Source organism: Suncus etruscus, chromosome 17 (assembly GCF_024139225.1).
Source record: "Suncus etruscus isolate mSunEtr1 chromosome 17, mSunEtr1.pri.cur, whole genome shotgun sequence".
Taxonomy (NCBI): domain Eukaryota; kingdom Metazoa; phylum Chordata; class Mammalia; order Eulipotyphla; family Soricidae; genus Suncus; species Suncus etruscus.
Genome location: NC_064864.1, coordinates 38,784,529 through 38,803,671, shown reverse-complemented (window position 1 = coordinate 38,803,671; position 19,143 = coordinate 38,784,529). Strand labels below are relative to the sequence as shown.

At 38.4% G+C, this 19,143-nt stretch overlaps 1 protein-coding gene across 1 annotated transcript in view; it reads right to left on the bottom strand.

The window, feature by feature from the left end:
* The window catches only part of LOC126033848 (cytochrome P450 2C19-like), a 29,600-nt gene extending 26,012 nt beyond the window's left edge, over positions 1–3,588 (bottom strand). The window contains exon 1 of the mRNA XM_049790880.1: positions 3,357–3,588. Within this exon, the coding sequence (XP_049646837.1) occupies positions 3,357–3,524 (168 nt within the window). The 5' untranslated portion in view covers positions 3,525–3,588. The remainder of the gene's footprint in view (positions 1–3,356) is intronic.
* Positions 3,589–19,143: the final 15,555 nt, after the last annotated feature.

Sequence of the window (19,143 nt, the reverse complement as noted above, 5' to 3'; positions counted from 1 at the left end):
ATAACTACTGGACTTTATTATGATGAATTACCAACTGCTACCAAGGCCTACTTGAATACAGGTCTTACCCACTACCCTTGTATAGCACTAGACATAATGAAGAAAATGAGGGAATTACCTGCACCAATGAATGAATACAAAACATGTTACCAAGATAAGATAGATCCATAGTTGCTAGTGACCAGCAATTTATATAGTTTTGAAATCCAGTGGGCTTGGGAAGTTGATATAAGACATCAGAGCTTTCTAAATTTCTTTTTTTCTTCTCTAAATTTCTTGATTAATAATTTTAAGCAACAGTCCCAATAATGTTAAGTGTGATATGAGAACTCAGTAAAAGAGAACTTCAATAAGATAAAGCATGAAAAAATTTAAGAACATCACTAAGCTAAGGAATAGAGTAGTCAAAGTTTTTTAATACACAATTCAACTACTTTCCCTGGTCCCTGTTTGTTTGAGTTTTTATTTGGTTTTCTGGGGTCAAACCTAGGGCCTCAAACAATTAAGGCAAGTTTTCTCCCACTGGGCTTCATTCCTGACCCTTGATTATATCAGCTACCTTGAGCAACATAGATTTTCGATACTTGAGTGCCTCACACTTCCTAATGCAGTGAATAAATTGTGATTCTTACCTTTAAATAAGAAGAGGCAACCTGGTTAAAGTTGCTAGGGAAAGCTGTTGAAAGTAAAGCAAATAGAATCCAACAACTCATCAAGAAGATCATACACCATGATCAAGTAGTATTCAGTCCAGAGATTGAAGGATGGCTTAACATATGTAAGTCAATCAATATAATACACCATATAAACAAAATATAAAAGTCATATGATCTTGACTATGGAAGAGAAAGCATCTGACAAGGCCAAGTACCTATTAATGATGAAAAGTATCAACAAGATGAAAATTGAAGCAAACTTCCTCAATATAATCAAAGCCATTTATCACTAGCTCATGTAAAGCATTATAATCAACAGGGAACAACTAAAAGACTTTCCTCTAGATCTGGCACAAGCTTCTTCTGAGGAAACTGAGGACCTAAAGGGAGCCCTGTCCTGTGCTTCTCTGTCTTTCCTGAATTCTTGAAGCTCTCCTCAGAGCCCTGGGAAGCAAACCCCCAAAAAACTACATTCTGAAGCTACCCAGCGAGCGAGTAAGAAATGGCTGCCTGTGGGGGTAGCCAGGCAGAGTGCTGATTGCTCTACCTGCAGAGTCTCCGCCCTGCTGTGCTTCTTCTGAGGAAACTGAGGACCTGAAGGGAGCCCTGTTCTGTGCTTCTCTGTTTTTCCTGAATTCTTGAAGCTCTCCTCAGAGTCCTGGGAAGCGAACCCCAAAAATACTGCATTCTGAAGCTGCCCAGCGAGCGAGTGAAAACTACGCCTGCCCAGTGGGGCCCGACTGTGAAAAACTATGAGTGCTGCCTGTGTGTGTCTGTCTACTATCCTGTTGCATGAACCTCTTGGGAGTGGGCCGAAAAGAGGCTCCAGCAGAGCACTTTGGCTACGCTTTGCTATGCGGCTGTACGCTCTTTCTAAGAAAAGAACACCGTCGCAACAAGAAGGAAAAATCACACTAAGAACTGTGCTGGATCACAGAAGCAAGCATTTCCCTCCGGACTGTCTTCTCAGCTGTGTGCTCAGGCCTAAGATTTGATCCTATGTGAGGCTTCATCCACGGAGGACTCCCCTCCTTTAGAGGCAAGTTGGCCCATCCAGAAAGGACGAAGCCAGAGGAGTGTGCTGCCTGCATCATATAGCCAATGAATACCACCACAACACATAGAAAAACCCACAATACAAGTGTAACAATGGGGAAACAATGCAGGCCAGCATCAGACATAGAGAATGAAGATGACAATTCTGATGACTAGATAATGACCAACCAACTAATCAACCTCTCAGATAAGGACTTTAGACTAGCAATATGGAAGATACTCAACGAACTCAAAAAAACAATGGATCGAGTTGAACAGAACAGTAATAAGAACCAAGAAAATATGAAGACAGAAATCACAAAACTCCAAACTGAAATAACATGTCAACTAACAGGCCTAAAAATGTCAGCAAACGGAGTGAATGACAAAATGGATAAGCTCTGGGACAGGGTATCAGAAGCTGAGAATAGACTTGGTGCTGTGGAAGATCAGATACATAAATCTGGCTCAAGATAAGGTTGCCCCCTTCTAACACTTCTATTCAATATAGTAATGAAATTCCTTGCCATAGCAAATAGGCAAATGTGTGTGTGTATGTGTGTGTGTGTGTGTGTGTCAAGGCCATCCACATAGGAAAGGAAGAATTTAATATACCACTGTTTACAAATGACATATTATACTTAGAAAAACCTAAAGACGGACTGGAGAGGTGGCACAATGGTAGGGAGCTTGCCTTGCACACAGCTGACCTAAGATGGACCGCAGTTCAATCCCTTAGCATCCTGCATGGTCCTGCAAGCCAGGAGCAATTTCTGGGCACATATCCAGGAGTAATAACCCCGGAGCATCACCAGGTGTGGCCCAAAAACAAAAAAAAAAAAAAAAAGAAGAAGAAGAACTGCATCCAAGTCATCGGCATGCAACGCAAATGCCATACTGGTTGAACTATAACTCCCCATTGTATATTTTTCCCATCCCATTTTGAAAATAGGAAAAATAAAGATGTGTGCAATATCTTTAGGCCACAAATAAGTTTTAGATAGGCTTTCAATGTCTCTAGAAAGTTATTATTCACCAAGAGAACCCCAAATAGGCTATGTATATCCTGGGCCTTGATCAATTGGGAAATGTCAGCAAAACACACACACACCTACACCAGCTAGGAAAATGTCAAATACATACATGTACACACATCCTTGATCAGCTGGAGAAATGTCAACACACTACACAAATGCATACCCCTATGCACATACTAACGACCTACATTTTGAGGACAGTTTACTTACAACTTTTATAATATTTTATATTATAAATATATTATATTATAAATATTTTATATTATAAATATATCTTTATTTTTATTTATGGTAAAGAAGTGACAATAGTATCAATATATTCAATCTCTTCTCGGTATAATGATAGCATACTCTCACCAATTTAAAACAGCATTTTCAAATTTTCTGTAAGTAAATGCATAAATTTTTGAAACTCTACATTTTTCTTTACTAATACATAATTTTATTCCACTATTTATGATAATAAAACATTGGAAATGGCAAAAGAACTGTGAATAATTTTAGGAAATAAAGTTGTTTTCAATGATCAATTTCACTAGGGTGTCACCAAGAATACATATTATTTTTTAAATTTTGGACTAATTGACTTACCCTCTGAAGTCACTGGAGGAGAATACAGAATACTTACATTGATCAGGGATTTGCTGACATCCTTAATATCTAACTGGAAGATATTTCCAAGAACTGGGAGAGGGGTAGGGCCAGGAGGGAGATGTCTTTTCTCAGAACTCTGTTTCCAGAATGCAAAAAGGAGCCAACAGGAGATACAGAGCACCAGGAACACAAATAGATCCATTGAAGCTTTCTCTGCTTATATGACTGTGAACTTGAAATCTAACGATCACTCTCCACTAATTCAACTCGTGTCTCTTGAGCTATGAAGAGGTCAATTTATTATATCCACTTTATACTCTCTCCTGAGTGGACTTTGATGTGCAAATACTGATAAAATGAAATACTTTAGTCCATATTATCTTCAATCCAATGAATTTAGTAGAGATTCTGGCTTCCTTAGGCTACACAGAAAAACAAGTTAAATAATTCTTCAGAAGTGATTCCAACATGCAGCCATGGTTTATAAACACTAAAGTAAATAATTTGATACTAGAAATGTCATATCTCTAAATTACATTAATCTATTTATAAATTAATCTATTTGAAAATTATTACTTTAAAAATAATCAGTATCTTAAATATGTGTTATGTAAATAATTTATCTAATACTAAGATACTTTTCTGGGTTTTGGGGGGTTTTTATTTGAGTGTTTTTTTTTTTTTGTTTGTTTTTTTGGGCCACACCCGGCAGCGCTCAGGGGTTCCTCCTGGCTCTACATTCAGAAATCACTCCTGGGGCCCGGAGAGATAGCACAGCGGCGTTTGCCTTACAAGCAGCCGATCCAGGACCAAAGGTACTTGGTTCGAATCCCGGTGTCCCACATGGTCCCCCGTGCCTGCCAGGAGCTATTTCTGAGCAGACAGCCAGGAGTAACCCCTGAGCACCACCGGGTGTGGCCCAAAAACCAAAAAAAAAAAAAAAAAAAAAAAAAAAAAGAAAAGAAAGAAATCACTCCTGGCAGGCTCAGGGGACTATATGGGATGCAGGATTCGAACCACTGTCCTGCATGCAAGGCAAAAGCCTTACCTCTATGCAAAGCCAGGTGTGACCCCAAAAAACAAACTAACAAAAAAATAAATTCTTTAATTGAATCACTGTGAGATGCACCACTACAAAGTTGATCATGACTGAGTTTCAATCAATGTACAAAACCCTTCACCAGTGCACATTTCCCACCACCAATGTCCCCAGTTTTCCTTCCACCTTTCTCTGCCTACCTCTGGAACAGACTTTGGGGAGGGGGACACACCCAGCAGCACTCAGGGGTTACTCCTGGCTCTGCATTCAGAAATCATTCCTGGCAGACTCAGGGAACCATATGGGATGCCAGGGATAGAATCTGAGTCAGCAGCATACAAGGCAAAAGCCCTACCAGTCTACTATCTCTCTGGCCCTAGAGACAAACATTTTTCTTGTCTCTCTCTCTCATTTTCTTTTTTCTTTTAGACACTGTGGCTTATAATATTGTTACTAAAAGAGTATTGTGTATATCACTTTATCTCCTTTCAGCACCCAGTTCTTGTCCAGAGTGATCATCTCCAACTATCATTGTCATAGTGGTCCCTTCTCTGTTCTAACTGCACTCCCCACTATTTGTGGCAAGCTTTCTATCATGAACTGGTCCTGCTGGTCCTCATCTCTATTATCTTTGTGTTATTTTCATACTATCTTTTTTATATGTCCCACAAATGAGTGTAATCATTCTATAGCTATCGTTATCCCTCTGACTCATTTGACTAAGCATAATTATCTCCATATTCATCCATCTATAAGCAAATTTCATTACTTCATTTTTCCTAAGAGCTGCATATGTAGAGATGTACATAAAATGCAAAAATATGCACAAAATGCTTAATTGAACTCAAACACCTTTGTGTGTACTAAAACTAAAAAAAATGATATTACAATTTGTATCTTTTATACTTTTTTTTTCTTATGGGCCACACCTGGCAGCTTAGGGGTTACTCCGGGCTCTGCACTCAAAAATCATTTTTGGATGCTCCGTCCTAGGGTCTGTGCAAAAACCAAGATTTCTAAATACAGAAAATTGACTTTGACAACCGTGACTGAGCAGAACTTTTCTTGGGACCCTAAAAAAAGTCATTGAGATTAGACAACCAACATGCCCAGAACCTATGCCCGGAATTTTATGGCAGTATGCTTCAGGGGTGAAAACACCCTGTATTGCTTAGGCCAAGGAAATTTCCTTTCTAATTTCCCCCAATGTTTACTGCCCCTATGCAAACAAACAAATAAACAAACAACACCTTGCCACATCTGCTCCCTCCCTTTGTTTTTTGTTGTTTGTTTTTCATTCTTTTAATTTCATCTATATCTTCTAGATAGGGGCTGCTGCCTTTTTTTAAATAGAAACTTAGAACTTGAATCATTTTGTTCTATCTCATATTTCTATGTCTTCACACAAATTGAGAGAAGAAAAAAAAAACTGGATGGGACCCACGGATATGGTTCTATAGGATTCACTGTCCCTATATGCCTGCAGTACAGCTGTGAACAACTTCTAATTCACAATGGTCTCAAAAATTAAATATAAAATAAATACAAAAATAAAATACAAGAAAAAGAAATAGTTTCTGGCAGGCTCAGGGGATCGTATGGGATCTGGGGACCGAACCCAGGTCCATCCCAGGTTGGCAGCATGCAAGGCAAATACCCTACCACTGTGCTATTGCTCTGGTCCCACAGTTTGCATTTTTTTTTCAAATAAGAAAAGGAGTAAACAGAAAGAACAAGTTACCTTTCCTGTGTCCTTATTGCATACCTAATATTTCATTATGAGGAATTAAACTAAGATTTGATATACATTGTAATATATTCACCAGGATCACCAAGTTAATTAACTTTGGAGTATAATTCATTATTTCCAGGTAAATTGAGATTTTTTTCAAATACACTTAGTTAATAATTACATGACTTTATTAAAATCAGGGTCAGAGTAGTTTCTTCAGGTAACCTTTAAACTTGACTGAGTATATTTATAACTGAGTAGTGTTATCTTTTATTAGTACAAAAGTTAATGGTTTTTCTGCTTTCCAATTTTACTTAAGAGACTATAAGTATAGAAATATAATAGAAATAATAGTATCTATTAGGCATAAAATATTCCAACCCCGGGGCTGGTGAGGTAGCGCTAGAGGTAAGGTGTCTGCCTTGCAAGCGCTAGCCAAGGAAGGACCGTGGTTCCATCCCCTGGCGTCCCATATGGTCCCCCCAAGCCAGGGGCAATTTCTGAGTGCTTAGCCAGGAGTAACCCCTGAGCATCAAACGGGTGTGGCTCGAAAAAACAAAAACAAAAACAAATATTCCAACTCCATGCTGACCACTAATGTCTGCATTCCTCCATTCTAAGCAATGCTTGAATCCAGTTTTCTCATATATAAAGCATGTCCTCCAGCCTTTTGATCTATTTCCCTGGCCTCCATAAACAACACTTTTAGCAGCAATTAGTGCCCTCACTTCTCCCCTTCTAGGTGAGGCCATAGTCCCTCAGAGTAACTAAATGAATCAGAAAACTGAACCCATCTTTCTGCTACTTATAAAAAAGACTTTAATTGCCATGATAAACAGTCTTAAAAAATAAATAAAAACAATTATACATACAGTAGACTAAAAAATGTTGGGCATGGTTGTATTAGATTAAATAGATTTCAGAGGCCGGAGAGATAGCATGGAGGTAAGATATTTGCCTTGCATGCAGAAGGTCGGTGGTTCAAATCCCGGCATCCCATATGGTCCCCTGAGCCTGCCAGGAGCGATTTCTGAGCATAGAGTCAGGAGCATAGAGCCTGAGCTCTGCCGGGTGTGACCCTCCCCCCCAAAAAATAGATTTCAGTGTAAAAGGTAACAAAAGACAGAAATAGCAGCCACTGCACAGCAGGAAAGGACATTGGTCTGGCACACAGTTGGTGCGGGTTCAATCCCCAGCATTCCATATGATCTCCAGGGCCTGCCAGGGGTGATTTCTGAGGATGGAGCCAGAAGTAATCCCTGAACACTGCTGGGTGTGCCTTCCCAAATAAGACAAAGACGGACATGTTTCAATTACCAAAGAATTCATACACCAAGAAAACACCTTTTAACTTATATGCACCAAAGGATCATCAAAATACATAAAGCAACTACAGGCATAAATAAAACTATTGACAGCAATACAACAGTAGTAAGATATTATACTACCACAGTTTATCATTGGATAGATAAACTAAAGAGAAAATAAATAAGGAAAAGACAGATTTAGTAGACATCTACTACAAATTTAGTAAACATTTCTCACATTTTTCTTCAGTGCTCATGAATCATTCTTGTTTATTTGTTTTATTTGGGGCTAAACCTGATGGTTCTCAGGGCTTACTCCTGGCTCTACACACAGGAATCACTCCTGATTGGATTCAGGGACCCTATGACATGCCAGGGGATCAAACTCAGGTTGGTTATGTACAAGACTAGAACTTTATTTGCTGTACTATCTCTCCATACTCTTATTCATTTATTTTTAAATTTTTATTGAGACCATTGTGAGTTACAAGTCCTTCATTTCAGGTATATAACGACAGTAAATTAGAGCTATTCCCACCACCAGTCCTGATCTCCTCCCATGAAAGTTCCAAGCATACATCCCATACCTCCTACCTTAGCCACCAGTCTATCAGTGTAATTGATCCATTTTAAGTTTAGATTGTTATAGTCTGTGTCTTTTGAAACTATTGTTATTGACTCTGGCTTGAATGTTTAGTTCTGAAATTTTTTCCCCACCAATGCACCTGAGACCACTTGACCCCATCCACTTTTTCTCCTTTTCTCAATTTGTAGAAAGACATTAAAATATGAGGTAAAACAGTAATTCATGGTCCAAGGTTCTATCAAAAAGGTGAGAGCCCCTATCTAGAAGATACAAATAAAATTTTAAAAAGAGGGGGTGGCAGGTTGTTGTGTTGTTGTTTTTGTTTGTGCCTTGCATAGGCATAGCAAAAGTTGAAGAAATTAGAAAGGAAATACCCCTGGCCTAAAACAAAAACAAAAACAAAAACAAAAGTGCCTCTACCCATAAAACATATTGTCATAAGACTGGCTACAGGCATACTAACTTTCCACCCCTAATGTCTTTCTTCATGGTTTCAGGGAAAGTCTACTTAGTCACAGTTGTCATAGTCAGGCTTCTATAATTAGAGATCTTGGTTTTTGCATAGATCCTATGTTGAAGCTGATGGTGTCATGGAGTGTCTTCTGATTTCAACTCATCATTAGATGGAGAGGCAGGGAAACCTGCCCTTAGAGCAATTTACTGCTGTTTTCTGGTCATCAGGATGTCATATGAGCCTACACTGGAGAAAATTGGTGTCAGGGTGGCATTAGGACCTCTCCTAGTGGAAGTTTGAATCCTGGTGCTGGTGCAGAAAACCGTGCAGGTTCCAAGGCTGGAAGCTAAGGTTTGGGGTTGGACAGTCAATGTCCAATCAGATGAGGCCTAAGTTAAGTCACTATGACAAATGTTCAAGGTGAAAGGCACTCCTGCACTATAAAATTTATGAGTTCCTATTTGTATTAGATAAGAACTTCTTTTTATATGTAAGATTTCCCCATTTTAATGTGCCTAGGCAAAAAGGAATAATGCCACATGATGCTAATGGGGTAAAAATAATAAGCTAAACAATCTCCATAAGCTGGTTGTAACCTAAACTTAGATCCCAAGAGAGGCTTATCTATTAGAATATCCTATTAAGCAGATCCAAAAGAGGAATGGGGAAATCTACCTCTACAAATAAAAATATACACTAAGCATTATAATTATTAAGGAAATGCATCTACAAATTTATAAGAAATATAGCTACCCCCTTTAAGTCTTTTTTGTTGTTTTGGTTTTTGTGTCACGTCCGTTGCTCAGGGATACTCCTGGCTTTGCACTCAGAAGTCGCTCCTGGCAGGCTCAGGGTACCACATGGGATGCCAGGATTCATGTGGTCTTTTTTTTTTTTTTTTTTTTTTTTGGTTTTTCAGGCCATACCCATTTGATTCTCAGGGGTTACTCCTGGCTAAATGCTCAGAAATTGCCCCTGGTTTGGGGGGACCATATGGGACGCCGGGGGATGGAACCGCGGTCCTTCCTTGGTTAGCGCTTGCAAGGCAAGCCGGCCCCTGCCCTGTGGTTTTGTGGAGTCTGAAAAACAGTTTGCAGAAGTCAGGGATCAGGTAGCATCTTCAAGCTGAACATCTCTCTGAAGCCGAACCCAAAGTGAGAGGAGATAGAAGAAAAGGGGCCACATAGAATGAGTCAGTAGGAACAGTGGCGACAGCTTCTTCCTGGCTGTGTCAAGGCAGGGTAGGTGGCTGTCCTTTCACTTTCGGAGCTGGCTGGCAGTTTTCTGGAACAGGGGAAAAGTTCTGATTCCTGAGGAATTAAGAACTGAGTGCAAAGGGGGTTAAATAGGGAGAGATAATGGATCAAGGTTGAAAGGGTGAGAATATAGAAGAGGATTTTTAAGGCAGTGGGCAGGGAAGGGGGAAAAGGAGGGATTATATATACCAGGGAATGTATACAACTTAGCAGGCATTATGTACAATATAGATTAGAAGAGTGTCCACTACATACACACTCTCTCTTTCTCACACACATACACACACACATACACACATACACACACACACACTGACAGACATTGAAGATTGATTCATAGGTTGCCATTAAAGAACTGACCCTTATGGAATGGGTCAGAGCACTTAAAAAATATGAGGTTGACCCATCAAGGAAAAATATTTTTTTGTGTCTAGGCAAATCATCAATGGTGAATGAAAACTTTGTTAAATAAAAGCTTCTGAGGTTATATTGTGCATGGAGCATTCTTAAAACAATAATAATTTTCATATATAGATTACTAAGCAATAAGATAGTGAACACTGTAAGAGGAGTCTACTCCATAAAGTACCGTTTACTGAGTCTCAAGCATCCAGATTCCTTTCCTCAAAGCAAACTAAGCATGTGGACATTGTGATATAATAGTAAACTGGTTTGAATTTTAAAAAGTTGCAAAAACATATTCAATGAACAGGGACCATAACAAAAAGTCAACGGTTGGGGCTAGAGCGGTGGCTCAAGTGGTAAGGCATCTGCCTTACCCACGCTAGCCTAGGATGGACTGTGGTTTGATCCCCCACCATCTCATATGGTCTCCCAAGCCAGGAGCGATTTCTGAGCGCATAGCCAGGAATAGTCCCTGAGCATCACCAGGTGTGCCCTCCCCCCAAAAAAAGTCAATGGTGTTCAGTAGCCTATTTCAATTGTCTCTGTGGACATAATAGATCATAATAGCAGGTGTAATCAAATGGAAAATGCACAAATTAGAGTATTTTGTCAAGATATTACTATATTTAGCACTGTATGGAGCTAATATAGTACTGAAATGAGAAACTAGGGCAACCAAACTATAACTCCAAGAACCACTGAGGACAAAGAAGCTAAAGAGTTATTATAGGCATAATAAAATTAAAACACTAAAACATTCTAATAGTGAGCACTGTAGTGGGAGTCCCTGGCTTCCAAACACATTCTGTACCTATTTTTGTGGATAAAAGCATTTAAATATTATTATAGATCTCTATAATAAACGTTTGAATGAACACTTTCTTTTTTTTTTTTTTTTGGTTTTTTTTTTTGGTTTTTGGGCCACACCCGGTAACACTCAGGGGTTAGTCCTGGTTATGTGCTCAGAAGTTGCTCCTGGCTTGGGGGACCATATGGGACACCAGGGGATCGAACCGCGGTCCGTCCAAGGCTAGTGCAGGCAAGGCAGGCACCTTACCTTTAGCGCCACCGCCCGGCCCCATGAATGAACACTTTCAATCTAAACATCTGTATCCATTGCTGCAGGTTTCTTTGAAGTATAAAAGAGAATAAAGGCTTCTGTGTTTCTCCCCTTCCACTCAATTCATTTTCTTCTTCTTGCTATACCCTGGCACTTACAGTGTTCGAGATATCTATCATTTAGACCATTGTGTTTCTTCTTGATGTTATTCTAGATATAAGTGATATCATTCTGTATTTTGTTCCTCTTCTGGCTTACTTCATTTAACATATCTTATAATTCCATTCATGTTGCTGAAATTGCATGATCGTATCATTTTTACTGCTATGTAGTATTCCATTGTGTATATGTACCACATCTTCATGATCCATGCATTGTTGTTAGACATCCAAGTCTTAGCTATTTTCCTGTGTACTGCAATAAATAGAGGTGTGTATACACTCTTTTGGATGAATGGTTTTCTGTCCTGGGGATATATACCCAAGAGAGGGATTGCTGGGTCATATGGCAACTGAGACTTCTACATGCTGTTTTCTATAGGGGCTGCACCAGGAAGCATTCCCACTAGAAATCGATGAGATTTTCTTTCTCACCACATCCCCACCAACAGAGATTGTTCCCATTATTTTTAATATGTGAAAAATATGTGGTATGGGCCTGGAGAGATAGCACAGCGGTGTTTGCCTTGCAAGCAGCCGATCATGGACCAAAGGTGGTTGGTTCGAATCCCGGTGTCCCATATGGTCCCCCGTGCCTGCCAGGAGCTATTTCTGAGAAGACAGCCAGGAGTAACCCCTGAGCACTGCCGGGTGTAGCCCAAAAACTAAAAAAAAAAAAAAGAAAGAAAAAGAAAAAGAAAAATATGTGGTGTAAAAGATGGTACCTCATTGTTGTCGTGATTTGGATTTCTTAATGATAAGTGATGATAAACATGTTTTCACATGTCTGTTGGCCATCTGTTGGTCTTCCTCAAAGAAGTATCTGTTCATTTCCTCTCCCTATTTTTTTTTTTTTTGGTTTTTGGTTTTTGGGCCACACCCAGTGGCCCTCAGGGGTTACTCCTGGCTATGCATTCAGAAATCACTCCTGGCAAGCTTGGGGGACCATGTGGGATGCCCGTAATCAAACCCAGGTTCATCCTGGGTCTGCTGTGTGCAAAGCAAATGCCCTATCGCTGTACTATCTCTCCAGCTCCTCCTCTCCCCATTTTTGTCCACCCTCTTATTCTTTAGGAAAAACAAAACATTGTGACACCAAAAAGAAGTGTACATAAAATCAAGAAAATAGAAGCCACATCAAATATTCTCTCAGATCACAGTTCTTTTAATTTGGGAATAAACTACGACATAAAGCTGAGAAAAACACACCATAAATTGAACTGTACACTACTGAATAACCATTGGACAAATGATGAAGAAAAGAAAGGAAAAGATCATGAATACAAATAAAACACAAATTACCAGACCTTATGAGATTAGCAAAGCAGTACTAAAAAGGGAAGTTCATAGCATTACAGCCATTCAACAGGAAACAAGAACAAATAATAACCTAATTTTACACTTACAGATACTAGGAAAGAATACAAAGGAAGCTGAAAATAGTAGGAAGTTCAAAAAATTTAATCTGAGTTGCAATCAATGAAATGTAAATTAAAAAATAAAGTTTAAGGAATCAATTAAATCAAGAATTGGTTCTATAAAATATTCAATAAAATCAACACCCCTCCCCGGCTACACTTACCAAAAGAGAGAGAGAGAGAGAGAGAGAGAGAGAGAGAGAGAGAGAGAGAGAGAGAGAGATAAATAAGGTCAAAATTTTTCAATGAAAAGAGGCCAAAAAGGTAGTACAGCCAGAAAGTGAAATGTTTGCCTGTGCTTGGCTGACCTAAGTTCAATCCAAGGCATCACCATGTTCTCCCAAACATCTCCAGGAGTAATTCAAAATCAAAGTACCACTATTTTCAGATGACATAATATTGTACACAGAAAATATAAATACTTCACAAAAAAACTTTGTTATGTTCTTTTTTTTTAGGTCTTTCAATATATTTTTAAAATTTTTTATTGTGGTCAAAGTGAATTACAATTCTTTCACACTAATATTTGAGGCACATAGTGAAAGTGAATGAAGGGCATTCCCACCACCAGTGTTGTCCTCCCTCCACCCCTGTTCCCAGCACTGTTATGATGAGGAAGAAATAAAAACAACTGTTCCAATTACAAGCATGTCAAAAAATTAAATATTTACAAATAAACTTAAAGAAAATGAAATATTTAAAGAAAATTATAACTCACTTTTGAAATAAATAGAAGACACAAGAGAAGAGAAACATCCTTTGTTTATAGGTTAAAAATCAATAAGCATTGATAAAGTGACCTTCTTATCCAAGGTATTTTTCAGATGCAACACAATTCATATAAAAATTTCCATGGCATTTTTCTTTTTTTTTTTTTTTTTTTTTTTTGGGTCACACCCGGCAGTGCTCAGGGGTTATTCCTGGCTCCAGACTCAGAAATTGCTCCTGGCAGACACGGGGGACCATATGGGACGCCGGGATTCGAACCGATGACCTCCTGCATGAAAGGCAAACACCTTACCTCCATGCTATCTCTCCGGCCCCATCCATGGCATTTTTCAAAGCCATATAACATACTTCTAAATGTGAATGAAACATAAAATTCACAGAATATTTAAATCAATCATGCCAAAAGAGCAGATGGGTGCATCGCATTCATAGACTTTAATCTTTATTACAAAACTATAGGAACCAAAACTTTATGGTAGTGAAACAAAAACAGAGCAAAGAGATTAACCCTCTTTAGGAAATAGTGATAAGAAAATTGAATAGCAACATGCAAAAAATTTTAAAAAGAATAAAGAAGAAATTTACCCATATTTATACTTATTGGAATGGATTAAAGACCTTGATATAAACCCATTTCTATAAAATACATTGAGAGAAATAGAAGAAGGACACTCCAAGACCTTGACTTCAAATAAGTCTTTAATAATATGATACATTAGCAAAGAAAACAAAAGCAGAAAGAGACAAAAAGGACTTAATCAAATGAAAAGCCTTCATTGTAAGAGAAATGAGGCCTATAATAAAAAGACACCTCACTTACTAAAAAAAAAAAAACATTTACACATGTTATAACAAAGGGCAAATGTCCTTTGCATATAAAGCACTTGCAAAGCTCAAATAAGTAAATCAATAAATCATCAAAAATGGGGAGAGGTAGGGCCTTAGCAGATAGGGCCCTGTACAGCCAACCCAGGTTCAATTCTAGGTGTCCATATGGTTTTCCTGCCAAGCCTTCTAAGAGTGACTTCTAAGCACAGATTCAGGAATAACTCCTGAGTGTGACCCAAAAGCAAGCAAGCAAGCAAACAAACAATAAGGACAAAAAGAATATTAAGCATTACTTATTAGAGAAATACAAATAAAAATGATAATGACGCATTACCTCACATCAGCAAGAATGCTCTATATGAAAAAGTCTATAAACCATAAATGCTGGCAGGGATGAGGCAAAAAAAGGAGGAAAGCCTGGGAGACTCAAGGAGCATGGATGCAGATACTTTGCTGAATAGGCCCAGAATCATCACTACCAGCCAAACTGATAAAAAAAAATGGCATTTGGCTGGGGCCGGAGAGATAGCATGGAGGTAAGGCGTTTGCCTTTCATGCAGAAGGTCGGTAGTTCCAATCCTGGCATCCCATATGGTCCCCTGTGCCTGCCAAGAGCAATTTCTGAGCATAGAGCCAGGAGTAACCCCTGAGCGCTGCCGGGTGTGACCCATAAACCAAAAAAAAAAAAAAAAAAAATGGCATTTGGCAATGAGATTTTATAAATTAACTAGATAACTAATAGCAATTCCTTACATACATGAGTTCTGTCAGTATACCATTAAATTTGTTCTAACATAATTAGTGGATTTGTTTTTACACTCCTTTAGCAAGTAACAATTCAATTTTTGTCATAACCTTATAAAGTGCTTCATTGTTATTGTTTAAATGAATTAAAATATTAAATTTTCACTTCCATTCTCTTTGACTCTCTTAATCATTACTGAAAGAAATAAAATTACCCCCATTTTATTTTTGCATTAAAATTTTTTTAACAAAGTCTACAAAGTTATTCATAACCCAGTTGTTTCTGACATTCAATGTTCTAACACCATTCTCACTACCAGTGTAACATTTCCTCTGTCATTGCCCCAGCTTTCCATCCCCCCAAATCTACCCCCTTTGTAGGCACAAAATTATATACACAGAGACAATAGAGATGAGGGCTGGAAGGACTGGCCCACGATATGAAGCTTACCACAAATAATGGTAAGTGCAGTTAGAGAAATAACCACATTAACAACTACACTAAGTATCATGACAATGGTAGTGAGTGAGAGAAATAGAATGCCTGTCTCGAAGACAGGTGGAGGTGGAGGAGGAGGGAGATGGATGACATTGGTAGTGGGAAGGTGAACTGGTAAAGGAGGGTGTTGTTTTTCTTTATAACTGAAAAAATTATTGTTACAACTAAATGGCTAATGAAATAATCAAAGAAAACTTCAGTAAAAGAAAATTTGTAAAAATTGTTATATCTTACAATCATTAATTCATTGCCTGATATTCCCATTTTAAAGATTAGGAAAGGTGGGTTCACATCTTGAGTACTTGAACCAAAGGGATAGCAACAGCACACAAAAGAGGTGATAGACTCACACCTCTCAGCTTCTGCAAGCTTCTCACCAAGCAAATGTGCAATTCACCCAGGTTCACCACACTTACTGAAGGTTCATTTGTGATTTGTGATTCACCCCTACTATGACTTTACAAATAAGTTCATCTAGTTAATTATTATGCTAGCCATTGATTAACATAGGGGTCATAATAGTTTGTTTTTATAATGTTTCAACTTCAGTGAATCCAAGGTTCAGCATAATAATATTGACCAATTAAAAAAGAGAAGAAATTCGGTGCCTTGGATGGACAATGCCATTCAAGTCAATACAAGAATTTTTCTAATCAGAAGCAAAAGACAGAGACTTAATAGGAAATACTTGCATGTGTGGGCAGGTCCTGAAGGAGGACCTTTGCGTAGGGAGAAGGGGCAAGTTTTTCAAGGTTCTTAAAGGTGTTCTTATCTGATAACATGACATACACTTCAGTTGCAACCAGGGAGTCCCAACTACTCCATGAGAAAGTTTTTCTGGATAACTTTCTCTTTGTTCAAAATCTTTTCTAAAGAAACCATTAGTTATTACCTCTGAACAATGGAAATAATAACCATAATTAATTATTTCTGAACAATAGAAACAGGAAGTTGTGCTTACTTCACACAACTATAAATACTGTTTCACACCAGCTTGTTTTGTACATTATATCTATATTTACATACAGCCTTTCATGTAAACTGTTTACCACCAATGGGGAGGGGTTAGTCAACAAAGTAGAGCCCAGGGAGTCACAAGTTGCGTGGGGCTGAGGTTCAGTGATGACCAGTTGTCCCAACACCTCTTGTCAGAGAGTTTCTTGCTCCATTTTTTGTTTCTTGCCCCTTTTACAAAGATTAATTGGTTGTATGTCTGGGGAACATTGCTAAATACTCAAAACTATTCCATTGATCTGAGGTCCTGACTTTATTCCAATACCATGTTGTTTTAATGACTATTGCTTTGTAATACAATTTGAAGTTTGGGAAAATGATGCCTCCAATCTTCTTTTACCCCCAAGGATTGTTTTTAGCTATTTGTGGGTGTTAAATGTTCCAAATGAATTTCAGACTGTTGGACCTACTTCTTTGAAGAATGTCATGGGTATCCATAGAGGGATTGCATTAAATCTGTATAGTGCTTTGAGGAATATTGCCATTTTAATGATGCCAATTCTCCCAATCCATGAGGATGGTATATGTATCTATTTGCTTGTGTACTCTTCTATTTCTTAAAGCAGTGTTTTGTAGTTTTCTTTGTATAGGTCCTTGTTCTGACTATTCAGATATCTTTCTTATAGGCAGCAAAACATTGTATTTCACTTTTTTTTTTATCCATTTTGCCATTCTGTGTCTCTTAACTGGTCCATTGACATTGAGAGAGATCATTGTCATGGAATTTTACCTGGCAGCACTCAGGGGCTACTCCTGGCCCTATGCTCAGAAATCACTCCTGCCCCATCAAAAAATGGGAGAAGAGATGGACAGACAATTCCTCAAATAAGAAATACAAATGGCCAAAAGACACATGAAAAAATGCTCCACATCACTAATCATCAGGAAGATGCAAATCAAAACAACAATGAGGTACCATCTCACGCCACAGAGACTGTCACACATAAGAACTATCACTGCTGGCATGGATGTGGGGAGAAAAGAACTCATTCACTGCTGGTGGGAATGCCATCTAGTCAAACAATATGGAGATTCCTCAAAAAACCTGAAATTGAGCTCCCATATGATCCAGCTATATAACTCCTTGGGATATACACTAGGAACAGAAAAACACAACACAAAAATACCTTCTGCACACCTATACTCATTGCAGTGCTATTTATAATAGCCAGCCTCTGGAAACAACTAAAATGCCCTTCAACAGATGAATGAATGGCTGAAGAAACTGTGGTATATATCCACAATGGAATACAATGCAGCTATCAAAAGAGATGAAATCATGAAATTTTCCTATACAGTACATGGATGGACATGGAATGTATTATGCTGAGTGAAATAAGTCAGAGGGAGAGAGACACATAGACACAAAATAGTCTCATCTATGGATTTTAATAAAAGTAAAACAAATATTGTAATAATACACAGACACAATAGAGATGAGGTCTGGAAGGTCTGGCTCATGATATGAAGCTTGTTACAAAGAGTGGTGAGTTAAGTTGGAGAAATGACTACACTGACAACTACCATGACAATGGTAGTGAGAGAAATAGAATGCCTGTCTTGAATGCAGGCAAGGAGTGGGAGAGGAGAAAGATGGAGGGCATTGGTGATGATAATGTTGCACTGATGAAGGGGGATATATATATTATATATTATATAACTGAAACTCAACTACAAAAAATGCTTGTAATAATGGTCCTTAAATAAAGATATGTATTTAAAAATCACTCCTGACAGGCTCGGGAGACTATATGGGATGCTGGGAATCGAAATGGGGTCAGTCCAGGATTGGCCATAAACACCCTACCACTTTGCTATTGCTCTGGCCCTGTCTATCTTGTCTTAAAGTAAAACTTTCAGTTCGTCCTTTAAGGCTGGTTTTGAGTCTGTAAAGTTCCTAAGCTGTTGTTTATTCGTGAAGCTGTGTGTTCTTCCTTCAAACTTGGATTTAAGTCCAGCTGGGTAAAATAAATACTTTTGGAGATACATTAATTTTATTGAGTTTTTGTCACTATAGTCCACCACTTCCTTCAGGGGTCTTGAAGGTTTCTTGTGACATATCTGCTGAAAATATTAGAGATGTTTCTTTGAATGTATTTTCTCTTTTTAATCTTGCTACTTTCAGTATTCCATCCCTATCTGTAGGATTTGTCATTGTGACTAGGTTGTTTCTGATGTGCTTTTCTTTGGATCTCTTTTAGCTAGTACTCTTGGGGCATGCATTTTTATAGTGCTGGGAGTTTCTCTACAATGAAATCCTTGACTCCTGATACTTCCTTGAGGTTTTCTTCCTGGGTCTCTGGGACTCCAATGATTCTTCTTTTCTTTCTTTATTTCTTCTTTCTTCATTTCTTTCTTTATTTCTTCTTTCTTCATTTCTTTCTTTCTCTCTCTCTCTTTCCTTCCTTCCTTCCTTCCTTCCTTCCTTCCTTCCTTCCTTCCTTCCTTCCTTCCTTTTTTTGTTTTTTTGGCTTTTGGGTCACACTTGATGACTCTCAAGGGTTAGTTACTTTTGGCTATGCACTCAGAAATCACTCCTGGCTTAGGGGACCATATGGAACAGCAGGGATCAAACCCAGGTCCATCCTGGGT